The 12,636-nt window shown below is 41.1% G+C and overlaps 2 protein-coding genes across 3 annotated transcripts in view; both read right to left on the bottom strand.

The window, feature by feature from the left end:
- LOC145450513 (broad substrate specificity ATP-binding cassette transporter ABCG2-like) overlaps positions 1–12,636 on the bottom strand; it is a 169,857-nt gene that overhangs the window by 46,171 nt on the left and 111,050 nt on the right. The window lies entirely within an intron of this gene.
- Positions 8,918–11,206, bottom strand: LOC145451030 (uncharacterized). Its single transcript, XM_080329516.1, has 7 exons — positions 10,995–11,206; positions 10,663–10,882; positions 10,456–10,546; positions 10,131–10,336; positions 9,806–9,889; positions 9,265–9,385; positions 8,918–9,204 (listed from the first exon to the last, which is right to left on the bottom strand). Exons 1-7 carry the CDS (start codon positions 11,087–11,089, stop codon positions 9,140–9,142), a joined length of 882 nt encoding a protein of 293 aa, XP_080185642.1. The 5' UTR covers positions 11,090–11,206; the 3' UTR covers positions 8,918–9,139.

Genomic DNA, 12,636 nt, shown 5'->3' with positions numbered 1-12,636 from the left:
ATCCGCTAGTAGGCGCTAAAGAATGTCCGGAATTTGATCCACAAAAATATGGTAACCCTAATGCAACTTTCCAATTGATATCGATAGTATTGAAATATTGTGATGAAACTTGATGTAAATATTAATAAAACAATGCTGGTTTGCTGGTTCATCATTATTTTGAATTTGCTGACGCGAGCATGTCCTGTTGCAATGGTTCTCAACCTTTTTGTCTTCGCGGATAGGCTACCTTTTCGAGCGTCAAATACTCCCGCGGACCCCCGAAGTTTTAGTTCAGAATTACCTCAATTATCGTGCAACCTTCATCCGTGTTTTGCGTATATTAACTGTAGGCTAATGACAAACAGCAACAAAATGACTATTCTTGAAGATAACGCCACGCTATTTATGTGGAAATTGGGTAGACGGTAGTGAATTCTGTAGCTGCATTTCTTTAAATACGTGGCCGTGTCTTGGAAATCCGCGCCTTCGATTGATATGAACGAGTAAATATATTCCCGCAAAGACGGCGAATGATACAATAATGGGCAACGCTTCCGACGACCTCTTTGGGTATGATCGGAGCATATATGCCGCCAAAATTGAGACACATGTTATATATTGAGCGTCCATCCTAGTCATTTCTATCTAGCAGCTCATCTCAAAGTTGTTCTAGAATTGTGGTTATGTATACCACAGGAAAAATGGATTTTGCAAACATTTGAATCACGCTATTCCTACTTTTTTATTTGTTCCACAAACCCCAACAAAATATCTTTTAACAGCAATACGTTTGTATCAGCAGGCTATTGGCAATTTGGCAATTAAAATGAGTTTGCACAGCTGGATATTTCATCTCGGACGGTCATTCGCTTGATGTGAATCATGGAATTGTAGCAGTAATTAATCGAGACTGTCTCGTAATTTCTCTATTTTGAAAATAAAATAAAATCACGGCTATCAACCATTTTGTAAATTTAGAGGCTTCGCGGACCCCCAGTTAAGAACCATTGTGTCCTATTTGGTCACTAGAGCCATGTCCACTATAATCCCTTTTAAGACTTCCGAATTATGAGAGTCGGGATTCTCATCCTTATACCATTACGACAAAGATAGTTGGGTTCGAAGGACATCCGTGTTGCTATATCAAAGGCGAAGTAACAATTTCCAGTTCTTATGGAAGAGAAGCAACGACTGGATCACAAAGGGAGTTCACGTGGATTCTGGGTCCGTTGAATATTTTTAACAACCCCCGTAGGCCTACTAGAAGGGATTTGGCCGCGACTTCACTAAACGCGCCATTGTAGTGCGTGTGCACTGTACATTGTGCGATGAACAAAACAACAAGTTGTAGTGGCGGGAGGATGTAGTTTGATAATTGTGTCGTTGCCCAGTGGCGTTGTGTACTAACGTTAGAGAACATTGGCTTGGCGGCAAAACTTAGTGTTACTTTTACTTTCTGTAGCCAATGCCGACCATAACGCCACCGCAAGGTGGCGGTAGGGTAGTATTATTCCGCACAGTGCGAACGGTAAAAAGTGATTGCGCGTGCAGGCGCGAAGATTTTCTTCACATTACAGGATATATTTGGTCATAGGAATTAGGAACCCATGTGCAAAGTTCGCATATGCATATTGTGATTTTGCTGTTTTTGTACGTCTATTAGCAGGGTCGTATCGAAGTCACAAGTTAATATTACTTTTATAGTTTTGACGCGAGTCAAGTCGAGTCATTTTCAATTTACCACCGAGTTAAGGCCGAGTCCAAGTCAGGGAGCAGCGGGTCGAGTCCCAGTCACAGCGTTCACTTTTCATTATCGAGTTCGAGTCAGGTTCAACTCACTTCTGTGAATCCCTTGGGTGACATTGAAGGCCTCGTGTTCATAATATACTCAATTACTCCTTCTCTTAACATTAGAGTTACCATACGTCCTCTTTTAAGAGGATGTGTCCTCTTTTTTGACTTTTTGGAAAGTGTCCTCGGAGGACGCCTTTTTGTCCTCTTTTTTGGGAATTTTGGTCATATTTATAGAAAAATTCGACTGAGATGTCGTAAATTAGCACCGATGTGACGCTCCGGCGGGTATTTCGGGAGCCGAGTGGAAAGTCAACTACCAGACAACGTGAAGGAAGACTGTATATATCGTATAATTTCAAGTTGTCTGACATAAATCCAACTGGCTGTTCGAAAAGGCGAAAGTAGAACAACTCAACATATTTTCAGATGTCTAGAAAACCGATTCGAGGAATATGATGAAAATGCCATATCATATGTGACTCAGTATCTGGTGATACTGGGCGGCGGAAAGTCGATGTGAAACTGCAAATTGCAATGATGAGCAAGGGTTTTCATAAATCACAATACAGTGGTTGCCAACATAATATTATCGATTCTTAAAGCATATGTCAGAGTTCTTCAATCCAACATCCTCAACAAATCCAACTCTCAGCTACAAATTTGGAGATGATATGGTAAAACACTACGAAAACTTGGTACAATCCACCAAGCCATAATTTCAAATGAAAATATTAGAAAACCGAGGATGGAGTGATGATTTTAAGTTTATCTATGTATAGATGGAATATACTGGAGCCCGACCTGTTATCGGTTCGCCGATAATATCGGTACGATATCACACTTTGAAAGAATTATCGGTATCGGCCATTGAAGCTGAAAAATTATCGGCAATTTTCGTGACGTCACAACATTGCGGTAAGAAGTCACAAAACTATCATCTTTGACCGCTACACTGAGAATATTGACATATGTTACATAGCTTACCCTTAAAAGGTGTCCAGACGTATAACGATGGCTTTAAGCTGTTCAAATAAATGCTCTGAAGCTTTGAAAATGTGCTTATGTAATGTATATCCAACTTCTTTTAAATATCGGCTGAATGTATTGGGGTTCTCGGTCAAGGTGTGAGATATCGGTATCGACCAAGAAATTCAATATCGGTTGGGCTCTAGAGTATACCAAAGTTCATTTGCTTCTATCTTTGCGCTCGAATGTCCTGCAGCGATAGAGTGCCTTAAAATCCCATTGGAAGTCGGATATGTCCGTTGTAGATGTCCCCGGCACTAACATAATAACAGAAAAAGAAGTCAAATTGACGGGTGAGCTTTACCAGAAGTGCAAAAGGACATATATAGGAAGATTAAATTTGTAGCAAAGAATACCTTTGAATTGTAAATTTTTCTATATTTGGACCAGTGTCGAAAATTGAAGTTAATTTGTGCGGGACAATTTTTTCGATTTGAACAAAATGATTAATTTTATTAATTTATACCAAAAGGTTCATTAATTCGTGCTACAGGCAAATATTTTTTCTAGTCATAGCCCTATTGCACACTCCTGACCTATACTACAACAATTGCAAGTTTGGGTTGGTGCAGTGATTAGACCAGTGGTTCCCAACCTTTTTCGACCCATCGCCCCCTTTTCAAGGTCAACACCGATCATCGCCCCCCAAATTTTGTGTACCGAAAATTGGGCATACAAACTGTAATCACCGGCGGGTTGACTAACAAAAAAACAAAAAAAAGGGCAAATTTTCGGCTCGATGTCTAATTTGACACACTTTTGTAACTAAATTTCCGTGGGTTGACTAAAAAAAAAAAAAGTCAGCCGTTTTGACGCGTCATCGCCCCCCTATCGCCCCCTTCGCTATTTTCGCCCCCCGTCGCCCCCTTTGTCCATTTTCGCCCCCCTGTCGCCCCCTTCGTCATTTTCGCCCCCCTAGACCGCCGAATCGCCCCCTGGGGGGCGATATCGCCCACGTTGGGAACCACTGGATTAGACGGATCAATGGCCATTGGCCAATAACATATAATAATCAATGATCTGATTAGTATGCAGTACAGTGTAAAAGATGAAATAGTATATGGCGGAGTGATCAATTTTTGAATTTGCCTCGGGTTACATTTTGACTGACCAATAGGACAAAATTTATGTGAGTATTATCCGCTAAGCACAAAACTATACCTTATTATTACGCACATAACTTTTTAAGTAGTGTAATTTATCAGTATACTGACGACTCGCTTCCCATTAATGTTACAACTTAATAATAAAGCTACCTGTCTATGGATTTTGCACTGGCACAGTCGGACTATGATACTCATATCAGTGATCGAATTATACAACACGAACACATTATTCCGGATTGCCGGTTTAGTTATTGTGCTGTGCATAAATACAATGACTAGAAAACGGTCACGCGGTCACTGTGCTCACTGCTAAGAGTCTCAGACAATAAGTCGGAACTAATCGCTGATACTAGCAATTTTATAATATACACTCGCGTAGTATAGCACTATGCGACTCTAATGATTTACCCCTGATTTGGTAGGCACGTTTACGCAACAGTGCTGTACTGCTATTTAAGAGATAACTCACCAGGAGTTCACATGCTAGTAAGCCTCACGTGCTGCTAAGAGCGATGAAGATTTTCGCTATCACATTTGTAGGTACCATTAAAAATACCGACATCACTTACACCAACGCACGCTTTCGTCAACATCAAGCCGATGCGTCGCACATTATATTCCATGATTACGAAATTCTCGATTTAATATTATGTAACCAGCATATATGTCAATAAAAATGATAAAATACGACTACAACAACTAGATGAACGTGTTAATAGAACAAATATGGTGATAATGCTACTATACTGAGGAATTCCGACCCACCGCTGAGCTAACCATCAGCTTCAGTCTGCAAATCCCTCATGATAAGACAAATCGATTCCTATCCGGCGGTATTGCATTAGCAAAACAGGACGCGGCCTACGTGGCGGTCTTATAACAGCCTTTCTGACTGCTCTTGAATATCCGGATTTCATGTCAACTTGCTGGAATAACCTGAGGTTTTGCGACTGCCGACATGAAATCATCATTCAGTCGAGTGACTTCGCAGCAACCAAAGTGTCAGGCATGTTTTGAAATTTCAGACGAGGGTAGGGTTCAAAATGAGATCATTGATGTATAGCTTTATCAACAAAATTTGCACCTTGAGCGCGCTATCCTACCGCGTGATAATTACTCGACTAGTCAAAATGATTCTTGTCGAGTACCGAAGTAATACGGCCCTTGCCAGAAAGAGTTATAGTGTAATCGATAATTTTGTTGTGGTTGTAGTTTATTACCTTCGCGGAAGCCGTGGAAACGACATTTCTTCGAAGTAGTGAATTAGTGATCAATCCGCAATGCAATGAAATAGGTATGATCGAAAAATATAAAATTTTGTCACCTGTCCTTTTATATTATCTTCTTTTACTTTCACTCAGTGTGCAGTGCATGCCCCGTCCTTATATCGCCTAGTCTAGGCCCATAGGTAGGTGTAGCCCAGGTGGGTGTCCGATTTCAACAACTAGTCCAGGTCATTTCGGCACCTTCCTATTTTGTTCATTGTATGACAGTCTTGTGGTTTGTATTGAGACGATGAAATTGTTAATAATAAATTTATTGATTGAGTAATCTTTATTGTAATGCATAACTGGGATTATTTCCGTTCTGTTCGTTATTATGTCAGTCATTAGATACATTCAAAAACACCATAAGATTGCGATATAATGAAAAGTCGGGAGGGCGTCGAAACGACTTGGAGTAGTCTTTCGATCACACACCCTCCCACCTCGGCTTAGTCCAATGGTTCCCAACGTGGGCGATATCGTCACCAGTGGGCGATTTTGAGAAGCAAGGGGGTGAAAATGCCAGAGGGGGCAATGGGGGGCGAAAATGTCAGAACGTTCTGGGAGATATATTCAATAGGGCTCTTCAAAAATGACTTTTTTTCTCAAATCGTACTGGCTACTTGATAAAATTGTTAGTTTACCTAATTTAAGCCTACACACAAAATTTGGTTCAATTCCAGCCAGTAACCGCTTTGCTACAGGAGAAGAAATTTTCTATTTATTATATAAAAGTAAATGATAAAAATTTGAAATTTTTCTGTTCACCCCATGAAAGTGTTGGGCTGTCTATAGAAACGATGCTCACCAAATTTGGTTCAATTCCAACCAGTGGAAGCGGAGTTATTGCCGTCGAAAAATTTGGATTTGAATAAAATAGTATTTACGGTGACCGATTCTTTGTTTATTTATTATAGTTGTGCTCACCGTAAATACTATTTTATTCAAATCCAAATTTTTCGACGGCAATATCTCCGTTTCCACTGGTTGGAATTGAACCAAATTTGGTGAGCATCGTTTCTATATACAACCTAACACTTTCATGGGGTGAACAGAAAATTTTCAAATTTTTTATTATTTATTTTTATGTAATAAATAGAAACTTTCTTCTCCTGTAGCAAAGCGGTTACTGGCTGGAATTGAACCAAATTTTGTGTGTAGGCTTAAATTAGGTAACTTAACAATTTTATCAAGTAGCCAGTACGATTTGAGAAAAAAAGTCATTTTTGAAGAGCCCTATTATTCAATTAACACGGCCAAAAATGCACGTGAAGACTGGTTATTCTGCATATTACACGAAAGTTGACTAATAAAAGGTTATAACTAAGGCGATTTTTTTGACATGTTAAAATATGTCAACAATTTTGTCAAAATTGTAGCCTTTGTAAATAAAGTCAAATTATTTACAATTTTGCCACCTGCATTTCGTTTGTATCGTAAATGTTTGCACTGTCGGCTAGCTTACACGACATTCCACAGCTTAACCTGCTTTATAGGCCTACCGTTGTAGACGGCACATTATCTGCTCATGGCGAATCATAAACGGCCAAATGAAACAAATATGGGTTGGCATGGTGTTATGCTAAACGTACCGCAATATTCTAACTCAGGCAGTTGCATTGATTTTTATATCAAGAAGCGCATGATGAAAAATTGTGATATACACTGTCAGAATGAAGCAACACGGTGTGTCACCAGCAGTGTACGCACAACTTCAGTGTTGCCAGCCAGCAAACGACCGCTGCTGTTGAACTTTCTTTCTCCATTCTTGGCACGCTACTTAGTAAGGACCGACACTTTCAACCCGAGAATGTAGGAAATTGTCTATCGTCGTACTACAACAAATTTTAATTATTTCCACCATAATGCGCGATGTAACTACAGGAATTCTTCATAGGCCCAGATTTCGTTAACATAATATTCTTTTCCTGTAGAATTTTGTCAGTTTCCAAGTCAAATAAGGTTTTTCAGGCTAAAGTACTTCATGATGACAGACAGTTTCAACCAGAAATGAAGATAAGTAGAAAAATTATAACATTATGTAGTAAAACACCCAATTCACATACGTAGGGTCAAAATCTGGTCAAAATCAAGTTTTTTTAGATCATAAAAATCACATTTTTATAAGTCAAAATCTTCCTTTTTTAGGTAAAAAAATATCCCAGTCATAACTAAACGGAAAATGGACGTGGAAATCGGTTTCTAGAGCACCGGCTCGAAAGAATGAAAGATGAATAAATTTCCCGTATATAAGTCCTCTTATTTGGATCCGTAAATATTGGGAGGGGGGCGAAATTTTGTGTCGGGCTTGATAAGCAGGCGATTATTCGAAAAAGGTTGGGAACCACTGCCCTAGACTAAAAGCAAATAAATAGCGGGCATGTACAATGCACACTGAATGAAAAGTAATAGAAGATAACATAAATGGACCAACAATGAATATGGACGTGACATGTGTCGGTAGATAAGATATGTCATATCACGAGGGCTGAATAGAATTCATTCAATGACTACTTGTAATTCCACTTGAATGCGGACTGGACAGTGGACATGGACATGCGCGGTGACTACCGGACACCCGTTGTACAATGTACATATTTGAGCTTTCCACAATCTATTCTATACTGTTATGTCGTCATCAATCTATTCTATACTATTACGCCGTCATCATGAGTGATACTATAATACTCGACTCGAAGCCTATTATTATTATTAGCCTATTCGTATTCAAATCGCTCAGCTAAACTTTACCTAGCTATAGTGTTAAACCATGGTGACTGTCGTGCGCTACATCTATGCCATTCGAATACATAGTTCACCATTTACAAAATCCAGACCAAGAATGAAAACAAATGTCCTCATCCTCATTCTCTCCCACAGTTAGGGATCTGCACCGAGGTAACACTGGTCGTTACCATAATTGACTTACAGGGACGAAGTGTAACCGGCATGAAAAGTTAGTGGTGATAAAATTCAGCGGTAAAATGTCTTCACAGATATATGTCATTAAAACGTTGCCGCTATGGGCTTCCCGTCGACTTTAGGCTCGCGTCATCAAGCACAGGATATCGCACGCGTATTACTCCTGCATAATGACGCTACTATCGGGGGTTGGGAAAATCGCGATCCCGACCGATTCGCTTCAAGCGTCAGCTATTTTAATGGACAATCAACACTTCCCGCCAGGGATGTCTATGGACTCCTTCCTGACTATCTCTGTAGATCTCACTGATTCGCGCGAATGATGATTGTGTATGTTTCACAGTACGCGCATGACAGATGCAATGGAACGGCAGATCTGAAACGGGAGATTGAAGTTTCAAGGCTCCTATGATGGGAAAAAATTACCGGATCGACGCTCGTTGCCCAATTCGGAGCTGCAAACGACTTTCGGTACTCCAGTATATCGACTCGGTGCACGCCCATTACAGCTCGACTGCACTACAACCGTTATTCAGTAGCGCCGCCTATCCAGCGTCCATACTCGCTACCCCTCCAAACCGAATGCAGCAATTTATAACGTACCATCACAACGCATACCCGAGTTCCCACGCTACCACTGCGAGAGTTCTGGATTCTCAAAGACAAAGTACTAAAACCCACCGCAGGCCGTATCGTCAGTGACAGCAGATGACAGCCAAATCCGATTAAAACTAAGAATTGATCCGATTCATCCACACACCCGGATATTTCTACCCGCGCAAATGCTGCTCGCCTGCCTGGCATTTCACATGAATCGAGTAATTCTAAATACCAAAATATTTTATTTCAACTCTCCGTTAAACGTTAATATACAATTGCGCCCGCTGACGCCGAAGACAATGACCAGATGGTGTCGTAACTCGCAACTTCGGATTATAAAGAAATGGCGGGTAAAAGTCAAAATGACATTGGCTACTAAATCGCGTGCGGATTCCCGTCTGTGCCGTAGACACGAAGATTCATATCAGAGACCATAAGTTGCCGTCATGCTTTCTTCGCATTTCTCTTGCGCGGCTTCGGTTGTGGTTTAACCGATTTGGACGAGGTACCTGCGGACAAGAACGTTTAGTAATTACCAAAAATTAACGCCACCATCCTGTTCAACCGACCAGCAGCAGCTTTCGACTTCGGTGATTTCGTAGCAGCCTTCTTGCCATCCTTTTTCGACCGCGACTTCTGCGTCGTAGTGCTAGATTCCTCCTCCGCGGCTTTTGTAGATTTGGCACCTTTCTTTTACCGAGAAAACAACGGTCATGTCGAATAGGTATAGTGGTAATTAATGTAAACGATTCAGTGATTGACCCTACGTCTAGTTGGATTAATGGCTCACGAAGTATTGTAATCGTATTTACGGCGGTTGGTGTTCATCATTCAAGTTCAGGCATCTACGTTGAATAAATATTCAAGACTGGTGAGTGCATGCAAGCGTACTCTTTGGAGAGCATCAAAATACGAAAAATTGTGGGTTCACATCAGTAGCGTCAATATGCAGTGCATGTACCGTACATATTATGTATGTGCCGATAGTTATATCTTAACCCTGCTGCGGATAGACACGTATCATACAACATGGACCCTTCATTCTGTTTGTCGAAGACTTGAACTCAATTCCCAACAACATATGTTCCATCGATCTACGCTGGTACTAACCTGTTTTTGCACTACGACTTTTGATTTTTTCGACTTTGATAATCCGACGGACCTCCGGGCTTCCTTGATTTTCAATTTCGCTGCCTGTATAGTGTACGCGCACACAACAAAATATAACAATTTCGCTTACTCGTTATCGGATATTTCCACAAGACCAGTTTTCTAATTTATTCTTAATAACCAGATGAATACAGGAATGTATAGCTCCCATTCACATGACAATGGACTACCGTGTTGCAATTTATGCCAAGCAACCAGCATTGAAGAGATTGGGAATTGGTAGAACTATGAGCTGACCACGAATGAACAATATTGCACTCCGAACCTTAGCGACGGCGGTGCTTTCTTTCAGACTTTTCAAATTCTTTTTATTGATTGGTGGCGATGATTTTTGTTTCGCTTTTCTCGGAGCTGACGCCTTGGCACTCTTTTCTTTATCTTTCACGGCCTTAGCATCATTCTCTTTTCGTACTGCGGCCTTCTTTTGGGATTTCAGATATTCCGGATTCACCTTGAAACGGCCGGTAAGGCCTGTCAATAACAAAAAATCTGTCATCACGTTACTCGTTCACATAACTATTTATATTGTGGGGAGACATCTACAGAGTCCATTTCGATTTATCACGTTGTCCAATTCATTGCAGCCGTACCAGAATTATCCTTGTACTTCGGAGGACGAGTCAAAATGCCTTTGTCGATGCCTTTTTCTATTTGTCTTTTAAAATGCGTCTTCATCGATATCTAAAATAATGATGCACGCGACTCGTACGGGAGATCAAAGATAAGACTGTATGAAGGTGCACCGTGATCCACTCCTGCGGGTTGCAGTGTTTACCGAACCACGGTGTGTTACATACCTCGCTTATATCGTGATTCGTTCGCATGCATGCTTTTATTGCCGGGACGGAGGCTCCTTTCACACCAGTGTCAAGCATATGTATGGCTTCGACAATCATATCTAAAATTGGAGGATTTCTGGAGCGATTCGTTCCTTTTAAAAGGGCTTGATACGACGAAACGATGTCTTTGGCCGGTGCCGATTTGGGAGGCGATGTATCCACATCAACCTCGCTCTCCCTGAAAATGAATCATTTACTAACTCTGTTTTCTCGACAACCGGCACACGACTTGGTCGTATATCAATATACGCCATACCACCGATCTCGGTGATACCTAAATCGATGCTTACGAGGATGAATCGCCTTCAGAACTCATTTGAAGAACCCTCCGTTGCGGCCAATTACTGCGGCTTGAACCAGATTCGTCGCTTTGCGATTCGCTCATCTGCGTACGGTGTCAGGAAATCTTTTTTGTAAATGCCTGCAACGCTGGAGACTATACCTGCCAATCTCTCGGGATCACGCTTTTAATTAACGAAACTTGTGGGTAATGATCAAAACGATGGGAATTTTGGATTTAGCGGATAACTGCGGGCATAGGGTTTGGGTAATTACATTGACATACAAAGACACTGTCTGGTTGAATGCGGAAGTCGCTAGAAAGAGAACAGGGGCCATGTGAATGAACAGGTTAAAAAAAACAGCATTCCATATTGTACATCGTATCGTTCATTTCGTATTGATGTAAAGAGTCGTAAGACATGTTTCCCTTTCCCTCTCACAATTCAGAAGGCCAATGGTGCATGTATTGACTCTCAACATTTCACATCAGTCAACGGCCTTATTCTCGGCCCGGCGGGGTGTAGTCACTATCCGACTCCGAATATTCCTGGCCTATTCGTTTTACAGGGCGGAATAATAAACAGTTTCCCATGCCTTGAATGCAGGTCATCAATCATGACAATGGTTCCAATCAGCTCGTCTATACTGGAAAGGAATGTCGCAGTCCTTGTGACTTAACAATCTGCATAACATTCCATAGTTCAACCATAGTGTCCTATAGGACACTATAGGACACTATAGTTGAACCACTATAGGACACTATGGTTCAACTATAGAAATTAAACATGGAACGGCAACGACCAATTTTGCAGCTTCGTTCCGCTTCACCGAGGCTGGAGTGGAGAATTGTTTTGCGTAAGCGACTGTAGGATTTCTGGCAATCCAAAAGCTATCTTCCCGAGCGCAGAAATTATTGAATTTGGTCTTGATCGAAAGCTACTGTTGCACCGATTCCGAAAATATAAATTAAAATAATGATCAGGCACTGATCCACCTAGAATTCGTCCTCCAAGTGTGCAATAACGGCATTGTTCGAACAATCGGAGAGTCGCAACGGGTCATTGTTATGGCCGTTGTGTTGCGGTTACTCGATTGTTCTGAACAATGCCGATATTTCAGACTTGGGGGACAGATTCTAGGTGGATCAGTGCCTGATCAATATTTTAATTCATATTTTCGGAATTGGTGCAACAGTAGCTTTCGATCAAGACCAGATTCAGTAATTTCTGCGCTCTGGAAGATAGCTTTTGGATTGCCAGAAATCCTACAGTCGCTTACGCAAAACAATTCTCCACTCCAGCCTCGGCGAAGCGGAACGAAGCTGCAAAATTGGTCGTTGCCGTTCCATGTTTAATTTCAACTATCCACCTAGAATCTGTCCTCCAAGTCTGAAATATCGGCATTGTTCAGAACAATCGGGTAACCGCAACACAATGGCCATAACAATGACCCGTTGCGACTCTCCGATTGTTCGAACAATGCCGATATTTCGACTTGGAGGACGGATTCTAGGTGGATCAGTGCCTGTTCATTATTTCACTTTATATTTTCGGAATCAGTGCAGCAGTGGCTTTCGATCAAGACCATATTCAATAATTTCTGTGCTCGGGAAGATAGCTTTTGAATTGCCAGAAATCCTACAGTCGCTTA

The sequence above is a fragment of the Botryllus schlosseri genome, chromosome 11, assembly GCF_051294905.1.
Source record: "Botryllus schlosseri isolate E-star chromosome 11, Bs_hap1, whole genome shotgun sequence".
Lineage (NCBI taxonomy): Eukaryota > Metazoa > Chordata > Ascidiacea > Stolidobranchia > Styelidae > Botryllus > Botryllus schlosseri.
This window is presented reverse-complemented; position numbering and strand designations above follow the sequence as displayed.